This window comes from Arvicanthis niloticus, chromosome 19 (assembly GCF_011762505.2).
Source record: "Arvicanthis niloticus isolate mArvNil1 chromosome 19, mArvNil1.pat.X, whole genome shotgun sequence".
NCBI lineage: Eukaryota > Metazoa > Chordata > Mammalia > Rodentia > Muridae > Arvicanthis > Arvicanthis niloticus.
In genome coordinates, this window is record NC_047676.1 from 41052075 (window position 1) to 41066092 (window position 14018).

Below are 14018 nucleotides of genomic sequence, written 5' to 3' on the forward strand. Positions count from 1 at the left end.
AATAACAAAAATGGTAAGTAATTTTCCAGAGAGGAGATAAAAACAAACAATAAGATTTTTAAAAAATAGAACAGAGAAGAAAAAGAAGATCAGAAAACTAATCCAGAAGTATCAATAATTAGTCTAAAATAGAAAAAGGAAAAAGAAACAAAAAGAAAGAATAATTGGAGAATTTTAGTGTATGGAAAGGCCCACTGTATGGCAGCTGATAGCCCTGCCCCACCTTGCTGACAGCAGTAGGTGATTTAAGGGATCAGCACTGGGGCCAGCCAGAATGCCTGTCAAGAATCTCTGAACTCTTTTAACTCTTTAGGGGCCTGTAAGAATAAAAAGGAAAGAAAATTATGCATGTGCCACCAGTTTCATCAATTTCATATGGTCACATGCATACTTATATACATACACATATGCCTACATATGTATATATGTAAGACAGACATATATGTATATACACATATACATATATACACATTTGGTGGATACAGCAGAGCCCCAACAGCCACAATATTTTTTCTCTCAGCCTTTTTATAGCATCCTAGACAAAAGTTTTTTATAAAGTTACCTCACAGATAAAATGTTACAGAAGTGGGAGTTACAAAAGGATGTTGATAGTAAGCTAAAAAAAAAAAAAAATGTTTCATTCTTAAGCTCATTATAAGTTCAAAGCAACAGTTTCACATGGCCTTGCTTTGTCATAGTGCACACCTGTGGCTTCATCCTTGGACCTGACCTAGAATGAATGCTTTTGCTCTATCACAAATCTGTCCCAAGCCTATTCTTCTCTTCTTAGTGTAATTTATGAATGCTTATTGTATTCCTTATTAGGCAGCCTTTACGTACTATTCTATGAGGAGGAGCACATTTATTCTTGATTCTAATTTTATTGCATCTTTCTGGCCAAGCAACTAAAACTATCTCCTTAAACTTTCTTTCTAAGATTATTTTAATCAAATCAGGAATTCTATAGTCATTAATTCATTTAAACAGCATTATTATGTGAAAATGCATCTTCATACTGATCTGCAGGAAATCCGTCCAATAGAGTGTGCTGATGCTCAGGAACCATTAGGCTATGTAATAGTGGCAGGACAAGCATTTAAGCAGTAAGAAACAATACTGAGATGAAGTCTCTGGGGTCCCTGCCTCACAGAGCACACCCATCATAGCTATGCAGAACAGTGGGCCATCTCCAGAAAACATTTGCTTGCCATATCCTTTCCTACATGGCTTGTGCCAGCCCACCAAATGTTGCTTTTTAACATACAATGAAATGGAGGTGAGCATTAATGCCAAGGTTTATCACTCTGAAATTCCAAAACACTGGTGATAGGAGATGCTGCTCAGAGTGGCCAGAGGGTAAGTTGGGTGGCATACAGAATACAGGATGTCACTTCTCAACACATGTGAGCTGGAAAACAGTGTCCACAATGCTGGGTAAAACTGAGATTTACAGCCAGTCAAACTATGACTCAAATGTGAATGTCATAGACATTTACAGAAATAGTAGATCTAGTGTCAGAGAGAGGAGTCCCAGGATTATAGCTCTGCAGCTGGCCAAGTGAGCAGCCTGTCCTTCAGATTGTCAGAGGAACACCAAAAAGGGGAGTAGAATCAGAAAATGTATGGTCATGTTATCAGTAGTGAGAAACAGAACCTGGATGTCAATGGGAAACCACAACTTTGTAACTGTGTTGAATGAAAACAGAAAGACCAGCAGGTGAAACAGAGTCAGACTAGAAGCAGAGGCTGCCTACAGTAAATACGGTTATATGATAACACAATATGGACACTGACTAGTGAGTCTGTTTTGGTGTTGCAAAGTGTAATAGAAGCACATCTAGAAACCAAAGAATCAATGAGTCAAGAGGGGACCTGAGTTCTTGTCTGCTTGTCAAGAGTTCCCATAAAATCTGGATTCATAAGGAATGGCCGTCTACCAATGTTACAGACAAAAGCATAGCAGGTACTGAAGGGAAAACTAAGAATGATATCCTCTAGAAAATCTGACTTAGGAGTGAAGGTGGCCAGAGCAGAAAATTATGGGAGTTATCCAAATTGTATAATGATGCTGACTATCTATAACATTTTAAAGTAAGGAAAGAATGAGCGAGGCAGGGACAAAGGACAGCTAGAACAACAGATAACGAGAGTCTCTGCCACATACCTGTCCAGACACACCGGGACTCCTCACAGAGACGAATTTTCCCATCGATTTGCTGAACTCCCTTCTGTGTTGAAAATAGCTGGTTTAGGCATTTCTGGAAACAGATGCACCAAAAGAACACATCTTTAGGAGCACACAAGTGCATCTCAGGTGTGATGGATGGAAACACTGCAGCTGAGCGTTCTCTAGAGAGGTCAAAGCTCACACAGTGTGATGACCAGTGTGAGACTCTTACAGATCATTTTAACCTCAGCAACCCCATACAGCAGGCATTACTGAGGTAAACTAAAAGCCTTTCTTTATTCTTCCAGGCCAAACACTGACTTAATAAACAGTCCAATCCCAAGCCAATAGCATTTTTACTCATGAGAAATGGGAATATCCAACCTCAAAGACCTTAAGAAAATTCTCTAACTTTCCATAAACACAAAAATATAATTGCTGTATTATTGGGACAGTTCATAGAAAATTCTTCTAATATCTTTTTGCCCAATTTTGATCAAAAATGGGAAGAAAATTTAGAAATAAATACAAAGAAATACATGGATTGACACAGAGTTACTAATGCACCTTGAAACCACTTAAGACGGCTGTCCTTACTGTGCGCTCAGCCTGTTTGTTTAACCTCCCTTTAAGAGAACAATGTAACAGTTAACCTTACTTGCTATGTAATCAACTTTTACAACCTGAACTAATGCATAGCTCTAATATTAAGTCATAGTTCTCTTCCATGCCCCTGACCCAGAGAAATGTGTGTGTGTGTGTGTTATAATAATTATTTTCTGGAAACAGCAAATAGAGTCTGAAAACAGCCTTATAAATTTAATATCCACCATAAGTATTGGCTGCAACATACAGATATTTTTTGGTAAACAATGAAGTTTATAGTACTGTTTGTTATCAGGGTCATTTGGAGTCAATAACTCATCCCTTGTGAAACACTGTTAAAGATTTCTGCTCAGCAACTACCTTTATTCCTTACCTGTGAGCTATGTTCTGTATTGTCCAATAAGAAAAAAAGGAAAACCTTTGCTAGAGACACACATTCAGACATTCATAAAGACAGACAGACAGACAGAAATTCAATCATACAACAGACAGACAAGCTGGTGGGAATCACAGGGAGGGTGGAGTGGAGAATTCAAATCTGAGTTCATTCTTGGTTAAATAATACAAGGAGGACGTGCTTTGACATCTTTCCTTAATGTGACATTGACCCATTATTGAAGACAGTGCATCAAATGCACGCTCTCCCCAGTTTATCAAAAGTAACCTTGCCAGCCATTGAGTCATAGCTCTTGTGTATTCAAGATAGAACAAGTGACTGCAAAGTGGTTTCTCAAGAGTTATGACAGTGTAAAACACCACCAAATATATTATGGAGCACAAAATAGTCTTCAGCTAAGAACCACTATTATAAACCAGCATCCCTAACACACCCTCCTGGTCAGGAGCTCAATGCGGTGTCTCAGATGTAATAGACTTTATCAACTCATTTCTTCAAAACCCATATAATCCCACAGAGCTGACAAAGGATTTGCCTAGCACATGCTTTCCTTCTCGGTACCCATGGGTTCCCTTCTTATGTGCAATCTATGTTATACTTAGTGAGTATAGTATAGTAGTGACTTAGGACTAGCCCAATTAGGGTGAGTTCTAGAAGTTTCAACAACTACTCAGGCTCTCATTGTGGCAACATCCTCCAGCAGATCAGAGAGGACCACAGAAAGATGACACACGCTTCCTGCTGCGCTGTCTTCACCATTCTGTTCACACTATCTGCCTACCACCTGACCATGATAACAGATTCTCAAAACCATGTGGTACCACTATTTCCATGATCCTCTCCCAGGTTCTTCAGTGACACTGGGATTCTATTTAACAACAGCTTCAAGAGATGTCTTGCCAAGTCCATTGTGTGGCCACAGAGCCATCAACATTACTGCCAACAGTATGGATAAGAAGACAGAAAAGTCCTAAGAGGGTGGACAGTGACAGTCTAATTATCAGCAGAAGGTGAGAACACAGTAGCATTAACAAGTTAGCCCAGGCATGAGACCCAGCAGCACCCCTAAGGAGTTCATAGAACTCCCTGACTTTGACCAACACCCATCCCCTTGGGTGGATCACACTCAACAAGAGAGCATGAATGAAAGATCTGTTTTGTGTACCTGCTTCCTGGGTCATATGAGCTCAGATAGTCAGACTTTATATTCACATTATGTTCCTTCCTTTTGCACAGCATGTACACTAAGCACAGAAAGAGACACACACTAGATGAGTCGTCTTGACTGAAGTGTACTCTTGTGGCTTCCCTAGTTTAAAGCCTTTGGGGTGAAACACTGCTTCCTTCAGAAGCTGGTCACTCAACTTGGTAAACCTAAAAACATGTTACTGACATGTAGTGTGCCCAAAAGACCTAGAGTGAACTCCTGGGATCTTAAAATCGTAAGAATAGATCCAAAAGAAGAAACTCAACAAACCAACAACTGCAAAGGCTTACTGAAACATATTCATTTACAAATCTTCTAGAACAGTGGTTCTCAACCTTCCTAATGCTGAAACACTTCAATACAGTTCCTCATGCTGTGGTGACCCCCAACCATAAAATCTCTTCTTTGCTACTTCATAACTATACGTTCACTACTGTTTTGAGTTTCAATGTCAATATCTGCTATGTATGATATATGATATGCAACTCTGTGAAAGGGTTGTTCCGTCCCCAAAGGGGTCTCGCCCCACAGGCTGAGACCCATGGTCTAGAGCATAGCTTCTAACTTCCTCTTGTCCTGTGGGAGATCTTTTCTTCTGTTCAGTGCCTCTGTTCATGTCCCTCATTTGTTCCATCCTTTCTTACTGGTTCCTGGGGGCGCATAGGCACTGCTCACTATACACACCTCATATTCAAGCCTTGGTTTTCTGAGCTTTTCTGTCTTCTCTCTTTGCCTACCTAGCTTTTGGTGGCAACATTTTCCTTCCAGCCTCTGTCCCCTGCAAGAGGTGTCTTGCAAAAATGAAGAGTGGAGTTATTCATTTCAGAATTTCCTTTACCTGGGGTTTTCAGTGAATCTTTGTTGTAGAATCCTGCAAGAAAGACATTTAGCTTTGAATTTCTTTTCTTTTCTTTTTTTTTTTTTTTTTTAAATAATGTAGTACCTTGAATTACTGATCTGCTGGCCACGGCATCTTTCTCAGTAGATTAGAAGGTGAAGGCCTGAATTCTCTGACAAAATTATCAGAAAAAGAAAGGGAACTGGACAAGAGCCTTAGTTAAAGCACTGGACTCATGCAAAAAAACTGCCTCAGTGGCCTCTAGGGCCAGGACAAATGCCAGAGTCAAAAGGCCTGATTCTGCCTCCAGCAGAAGCTGCGAAAACACTTCACTTCTACATGAATAAAACAGAATGTCAGAATAGGTAACAGTGCTGCAAGGAGCATCTTGTCAAGCTAAGATCATCCCGCTCGGACATCACTGTAGGATGTTTGCGTTACCACTTACTGGTCTTCACTACATGATTCTTAGAGTATCACTTTGTCTTCCTTCCTTCCCGTTACAGAAAGATATCTTAAATGTATTTGGAGATAACAACAGTAAAATACATTCTAAGAAAACAGAAGTCAATGTTATTTACATCTATATTTTTCATGTTTTCTGTGATGGTTAGCTTTAGTTGTCAACTTGTCAAGTCTAGAATCACACAGGAAGAGAGTGAGGGCTTGTCTGCATTAGTTGGCCTGTGATGTGCCCATAGAAGACTATCTTAATTAAGTTAATTGGTGTGGGAATGCCTAGCCCACTGTGGGTAACACATTCCCTAGGTAGGGAATTTTGAACTGTATTTTAGTAAAGAAATGGAGTCAAGCACAAGAAAACAAGCAAGTAGGCATGCATGCATGCATTTATTCCCTCTCTGCTCTTTGATGCGATGTCACTACATGCCTCAAGTCCCTGCCTTCACTCATCTGAAATGATGGAGTGTAACCTGGAATTGTAAGCCAATAAATTCCTCCTCCACTAAGTGGTTCTTTTACCAGAGTACTGTCAAGCAACATAAATGAAACTAAAATATATTCTCTTTACCAAACTGAAAAAGCCCTTCACCAAGCTTTTTACTTCAAAAGAATACCTGTCAAATCAACCTCGAAGACTACATATCTACAATATATATATAATATATATATATATATATATATATATATGATATATATATATATCAGAAACTAAATATCCACCATATATGTCATCTGGACCAGAAAAAAAAAAGAAAAGCTTGACCCTTCAATGTGTGACAAACCTTTCTGAATTTGGACAACTATGAGCTTGATGGTCTGTCATTTGTGTTCTTAGAGCCCAGCACTAAGTGCCCAGGACTCGAAATATAACAGACGGACACTAGTTTAAGGGAGGAGAAAGGGTGTACACATGAAATGTCCTTCAAAGTTCTAGATTTGGCTCTTTCTTTTGAAACATTGTATTATTGTGCTATTCTTATAAGTATGTGAAGAAAAGGCTAGGCCTCAGAACTTCAAAGGAAAAGGGAAAGCTATGATTAAAGCCAGCCATGTGGCTCCATGGATAAATATACTTGTCTGGAAAGCCAGACAACCTGAGTCCAATCCCTAGAACCCACATAAAGGTGGGAGAAGAGAAGCAATTCCACAGAGTTGCCCTCTGACCTCCATATGCATGCCAGAGCACGTGATACACCAGAGAGGGGGGTGGGGGGAAGGGAGAGAGAACAGAAACGAGAAAGGATGCAAAGTCACAAGATCATGTTGCACGGAACCTTTAAAGAGTAGAACGGGAATTAAAGCAATAGATCACATGTGAAAAATTTTGCTCCTCAAGAATGAAAATTGCAAAGGACACACCCAGATGAGAATCACGTATCGCAAAATGAGCCATTTCAGGGGCTCTGACTGGTCAATTAAAGATCCTACTAATCACACCAGGGCTTAGGTGGGACAAAGTGTGTTCCCCACACCCCGCCCCATCACGTCCCCCCACCCTGCCCTGCCTCATCACACTCCAGCACACCATACTCCACCCTAACATGCCCTGCCCCACCATGCCACCACCACCCCAGGGCAAGCACCAGTGTCTACTTTCTGCCAGTCTCCTCCTTGTTGCTCTCCTTTCCACTCTCTTCCTCTCATCTCTCCTGCTTTTATCTTTTCTTTTATTCAATTTGATTATATAATTACACACACACACACACACACACACACACACACACACACACACACACATATATATATATATATATATATATATATATATATATATATATATATAGTTTTTCAGACTCTCATGTACCAGTAACCTTTCCAAAATCATTAACATTTTAGAGTCTTCAAAACAAAATTATATTCATATAGTGCAGACATACATATATGCATATATATATATATATATATATCTTTTCTCTGAGCTACACTTAAAGCACAACACACTATGAACATAACAACCACTACGCTATAGAAAGGGCAGAAACACCACCTGTGTCAGACTAAATGCAGCCTGTGGGATCCCTGCACTTGGATTACCCTACATAAGGAATTGTAACTTATGTTTAACTGAATGCCTAAAACTGAGCTCACATCGAGTTCGGGGGTCTGCTGCTGGTGTTGTCTTCAGTCCAGATCCCAGAGATTCCAGGATGTGGGAGACAAGGCCCTTCCTCCATAGAGAAAGAGCTTTCCAGGTCCCTGGCTGGGCTTGGCTGCCATCTGGCGGTGATGGGGCTGCTGGCCACAGGAATCTCGGCAGATAGCTGCTCATGAAGTTGGAGTGTGTCTGGCAACTGAGTCAAACTCCTGTTGAACAACAATGAAAGCTGTGAGGCCTAGGGGGCTCAAAGATGCAAAAGGTAAAAACTCCTTCCAGTGGGATCCCTTGTTGTTTATCTAGAACACCGCTGTATATGTGCATGAAATTTAACGCTGGTGACCCTGAAATTTTTTTCTATTATTTTTTTTAAACATCAGAACATCATTTCATAATCCCTGCTTCCCATCCGTGGTTTTTGGATATACACAAACAGTTTAGAGAGTGATTCTATTTAACTTCCCTTCATTACAGATGCGTGTAAATGAAGCGTGTATAGTGACTCTGTGCTGAACACTGTCAACCTCCTTCAATTTTCTTGCTGGCTCTGAGGTTTAGAATTTGGTAGACTAAGCAGGCCATGTCTGTGGGCCAGATCCAGGCAATATCTACACTCCCAACCATGCCATCTAAGACCGGTGGAGACTAAAATAAGGAGGGGCTGCCATATTGGAAGGAAGACAGACACTCTTGTTCAAAATTTCCTTGGTTTTTTAGAACCTAAATATGCATTTCGAGACAAAATAATTTTGAGTTTAAAAGAGGGAGGGAAAAAGGCAAATCTGATGGTATGTCATACGAGGAAGGTGATCAAAAAGTTTCACGCTGGTAGTCATACTGTGCCATGACATGTCTGCATTCCTCTGACTTGGCAACCATCACTCTGCCCATCTTGAATGATTCCCACTTGGAATCTTGTCCAGGACTCTCTGATGAGGTAACCACTGGCTCACATTCTCAGCTGGATTCACCTAGAACTCCTTCAGGGACCTGCCTGGAGCACTGCCTGTCTGTTCTACACTGGATTAGCAGGCCATTGAGTCCAAGTAATGGTCCCCCAGGATTGCAGATCCTAAACCCTGCCTCCTATCAATTCATCTTCCACAGCAACGAGGCTTTGCGTGTGAAGTCCCCACACGAGGTACTAATGTGCATAAGCTTCAGACTAGCTTACGTGATTTGGGGATACTAACCCCACCATCCGATCGAGGCCTAAATATCATCATTTGCCTAAATAAGGTGGTTGAAGGAGATGATCCAAGAGAAAATGGCACTGTGCCCACAGAGCAGGTTTCAGCAATAACATCCAAGGCCGGAAAAGACCGACCTCCACCAGAACTGAGAAGCACAAGGTACCAGATGAGTCTCTGGAGGAAGCAAAGCCCACTGACATTTGTCAACTGCCCTGTGAAACTGGCCTCCAGCCTCCATGATTACAAGAGAAGAAGGGCATGTTCTAAGCGACAGAGCTCTGAGTGATTTCTTCCACAGGAGGCTGGTGCACAGTGCCCGATGGCCTTCCACAGCAACACAGTACCGACAACAGACCATGCTATAGTAATAACACTTCGAAGATACCCAGCAGTCAGACACGCGAGTTAGAGAGCGTGTTTCATCACTATCTTCATTTAAGCTGGAGCTTCAGCTGAACACAGGTGCCTTTCTCTGTGGCTTCCTCTTTCTTCTGGTCCTTTTCCTTCAACAACTTCAGGAAGCTGTCTCAGCTCTTAGAGCGCTTGATATACTCCAGCGGCACATTACCTCTCTCTCTGCAAGAACCTTGCCCTTAACTTGCTTTTTTACAATGATGCCCACACTGTGCTGGGTGATGTTGTAGATTCTTCTATTTTTTTTTTTTTTTTTTTGCCCTGGTTTTTTTGAGACATTGTTTTTTGAATGATGGCCATTAATTCCCTTGATGTCTACAATATCGTCACTCTTGCAGATTCGTATGGGTGGGGCCGAAGAGACAAATTCATATTTTCTAAAAGGCCTAGAGGACATATAGCAAATGGTCCTCTGTTTGTCATCTATCAGAGAGTTACTGGAAGATGGCTGCTGAGGCTGAAAGCAATGCAGTTTTTCTTTAAATCAGTACAATCGCTTGGGTCCACTTAGTTTAGAGCCAGTGCTACTCTTGTAGACCAGTGTTCAGTTCCCAGCACACACATTGGTAGGCTCACAACCACCTATCACTTCAGCGCCAATGGATCTGATGCCTTCTTTTGGCCTTCAAGGGCACCTTGAAGTATAAATACTGTGCCTATAATATACGTACACACACACACACACACTCACACACACACACACACACACACACACATACATATACATATATATATATTACAGATACAGACATGTACACACAGTTTTTTGGCTTATAGAGACAGGGTTTCCCTGTGTAGCCCTGGCTGTCCTGGTACTCACTTTGTAGACCAAGCTGGCCTCAAACTCATAGAGATTCACCTGCCTCTGTCTTCTGAGTGCTGGGAGACACTGAGTGTGTTCACCACCACAGCTGGCTAGAATATTCTTTAAAACAGAGAAATCACGTCTAGACTGAGAAAGCAAAATCTCACTGTTTCTGGAATAGTCAGCACTCAACTGAAGACTGATACCCAGGCTCAGAACTGTGCTTTAAGGGGGGAGCTGCTCAATAGGAGAATGCATACACTGATATGTTTATAAACCTGAATACTGTAAAATGAGCACTGACTGCACCTTCACACAACGAACAGCACAAGGCTTATAAGGAAAACAGGAAATAGGCAATATAATTTCATTTAAGGACAAGGACAGGAGAAGCAAACACATATTTCAGGGTGTACTTAGGTGCTATAGCAGAACGGAGAAGAGAAGGGAGGCATCACTGCACCTGGGGTCAGGAGTAGGAATGTTCCATTTCTTGATCTGGCAGGTATGCCCAGCCTTTTGACACTGTGACACAATACTATCATCTATGGTATTCATTCGTGAGAAGCATTCAATCAAATAAGGGGAGGACCGTGGCAAAAACCAACCACACAGTGGTTTAGACAAGCTCAAAAATTTGTGTTAGGCCACTTTCATGGTTAGTCTGGGCTGCAGTTTGGACATGGTGGGTAGAATACTTGCTTTGGGGGATTAAAGTGGGTAGGTTCTCACTACATAGTCTAGGCCAGCCTTGAACTCCAGACTCCAGTTCCTCCTGCCTTTATCCCCCCAAAGCTGGGATTACAGGAGGGTTTCACAGCACTTGGCCAGAATCTTTTCTTCTAATTTTTTTCATTATACTGTATATCCATTGTATATACTTTTCAGAATGCTTTAATATTTCAAAATAAAAAAATACAGGATGAGGAAGATGAGGAGAAGGAAGAAAAAAAGAGAGAGAAGAGATATGTATACGCCAGGATTCAAAGGCCAAGCCCACTGGGAGGACAGGGTTCACATGAGAGACCCTAAGATGAACGTCTAACAGCAGCTGTGCACCAGCATGTGAGGCTCCGTCACATGCAGGAAGGGAAGTCGAAGTGCCAACCCAGAAGAAAGAAGATGCAAAAGGAACTGTCAAATGTTTAAAGAAATCCAAGTTATGAAAAGAAAGGAAGCTTACTTTAAATTGCTCCATTACCAAAACCTGGACCAATGAAAGGAAGATGCGAATTTTCACTCAATACAGTGATCTTCCCAAGAGAGCACAATTGGCCCTAACCTAATGACTGTGAAGTACAGTTTGTCAACCAGTCCTTCCACTGGGAGTAGAGCTAGGTATTCAATGTGATCTTTTAATGTTTTAACCTTTCAGCAGTAATATAAGATTTACTCATGCAAAAATGAATCCAAGCAAGGTAAATAAGCATATTTACATTAAAATATAAAAGCAATAACAAATGATATGCAAATATAGAACACACAGAGGTAGCACGCAGACACATGAAGCCTAGCTGTGGGCTGCACCACTTCATCTTTGATGTTTGAAGGCTTTTGTTCCAGGACCTATCTCCTGCTAAGGAAATGCCTGTCGCATAGTTTTAAATGACTCAAGTATTTATTAATAGAGAGGAAGAGGAAGATAAGAAAAATGAGACAAAGGAAGGAAAGGGATGAAGCCCATCGGCTCAGCATGTCCACCTTGAGTGGCTACATCGTGGTGACATTATACAGAGAGGAATCCGGAGCCTAAGATAAATAAAAAGGAACCTACAGAGGTTAAAAATAAGGTCAGGAAGTCACAGAATGAAGTGCCCAAGAAAACAGAAACAAACAGGTCTGGTGACAAATGATCTGACACACAAATATTTGGTGGGTGAGAAAATCCTGTAAGGTCCAGAAAAAGCAATGTCAGTTGGTGATGAAGTTTTGCAAGAATCTCATGATGGTGCACACAAGATGGCTCAGAACTGAGTTTGATCCCCAGGACCCACATGGTAGGAGATAACTGATTCCTACAAGTCATCCTCTGATCTCCACAAGTATGCCATGACATGCACCCACAAATATATGCACACACATAGGTAGGTAGGTGATAGATAGATAGATAGATAGATAGATAGATAGATAGAATTTTAAAAGAAAAAAGGAAAGAAAAGGAAAAAAGAAAGAAGGGGAGAGAGAGAGAAAAGAAAGATCTCATGACAAAGACAGAAATAACAAAGATGGTTTCATGGCTCTAGTGCACGCCCCACTACCACCCGATCTCACCCACACACCAGCCCCACCTAATGAAGTGGCATTCTAACCAGAAGACACTTCAAAATCAGAGTCTCAATACTGTATATTAGTATTGGGACCTAAATACCAAACTGAGCTGATGAGAAGACACCATGGGTAAAGCACTTTCTGTGCAAGCCTGGGACCTGAGTTCAGTCCCCAGAACCCACATACAGGTGGAGGAAGAGAAACGACTCTACAAAGTTGTCCTCTGACCTCCACAGGCATCATGCCATGATGCAAATGGACAGAACATCTATCATGAACACACACTAATTTTTCAAATGATAAAAGATTTCAACACTCCCTATGCCTTTCACATTCTAGTGGAAAATATAACCCAAACTGAAACTGTCAGTATTCTACTGATAAAGAAAATATTTTTTTAAAAAATATATTTTAGGTTTTCACCACAAAAGACATGTACATTGTGAATTAAACACCGCACAATATATTTGTGTATTAAAACATTTCTTGATGACCTATAAGTGTGTACAATGTAATGTTTTTATGTATCAATTTTTTAAAGGTTTAAATAAAAATTATCCTTCTCATTTTCTAACAGGAATTATTGTTCTCATCATCCACGCCTGTTACTGGGGTGTTCTTAGCCTCCACCCATCCCTGGAGGTCCTCCTAACACATTTGGAAATGCTGCTTTCATGAAGGCTCTGCTTTATCTTGTCTTTCTGCTCGGCAGACTTTCTTCAACTCCCTCCCGGTAATTTCGGGACACATGGGAATGCTTTCCTTGTTTTTCTATATTCCCAGACTCTTTCCACCCTTATCGGAACTTCTTAGAAAGCTAAAGGTCTCCTGGTGAATGCTGGAGCAATCTTGCCTTTTATACTGTCTCCCACAAACATGGCTTAACTATTACAAAGAAATGGTGTACTGCAGCTCAAAGAATTCTCGTTATGAAGCTGAAAGTGTTAAACTCTATTCGTGATTCACTACTTCTTTGATCTTAGCTGAGTTAACTCTTTCCTATAGTGTGTGTGTGTGTGTGTGTGTGTGTGTGTGTGTGTGACTTCTGTAGGGTCACCCTTGCTGCCTTCTATTTCCACTTCTGGCATGTCCCCAGAACTCCATTATTAATGTTCAGTTTGTCCACAGCTGGCTCCTCGGCTGGAACTTTATTCACATGCTTTGCAGAGACTGAGGTGGCTAACGAACCACACCAATCACCTCATCCCGTGTTGACTCCCTAGTTTCCCCAGCCTGACAGCCATCTCGGCAATCCCTCCTCCCACTTAGAAAACCTTCCTTAACCTGCTAAAAGATGGCTGGTGAGTTTTCTAGATCATTATCCCTCTGCAAAGAAATGTACAATACATGTTATTTCTGAGAAGAGCCTAGTGTGGGCAGAATATGTATATAATAGAGACAAATCCCCATATCTGAGAGATAATATCAGATCGTGCACAGAGAAACCCTGCCAAATCTGTGTTCATCCCACACTATTCAGCCCAAGAGTCTGCTGAACCGGTGTGAATGTTTTATCTGTTTTATCAGTGGGCCTGCCTAGAAATGGATATGACATGGTTTCAGAAT

At 41.1% G+C, this 14018-nt stretch overlaps 1 protein-coding gene across 1 annotated transcript in view; it reads right to left on the bottom strand.

Moving 5' to 3' along the window:
• Positions 1-8663, bottom strand: part of Cdc20b (cell division cycle 20B) — a 25588-nt gene extending 16925 nt beyond the window's left edge. The window contains 5 exon segments of the mRNA XM_034523372.2: positions 2165-2258; positions 5115-5248; positions 7757-7835; positions 7837-7981; positions 8611-8663. Of these exon segments, the coding sequence (XP_034379263.2) occupies positions 2165-2258; positions 5115-5248; positions 7757-7835; positions 7837-7981; positions 8611-8663 (505 nt within the window).
• Between the last annotated feature and the right edge of the window lie 5355 nt (positions 8664-14018).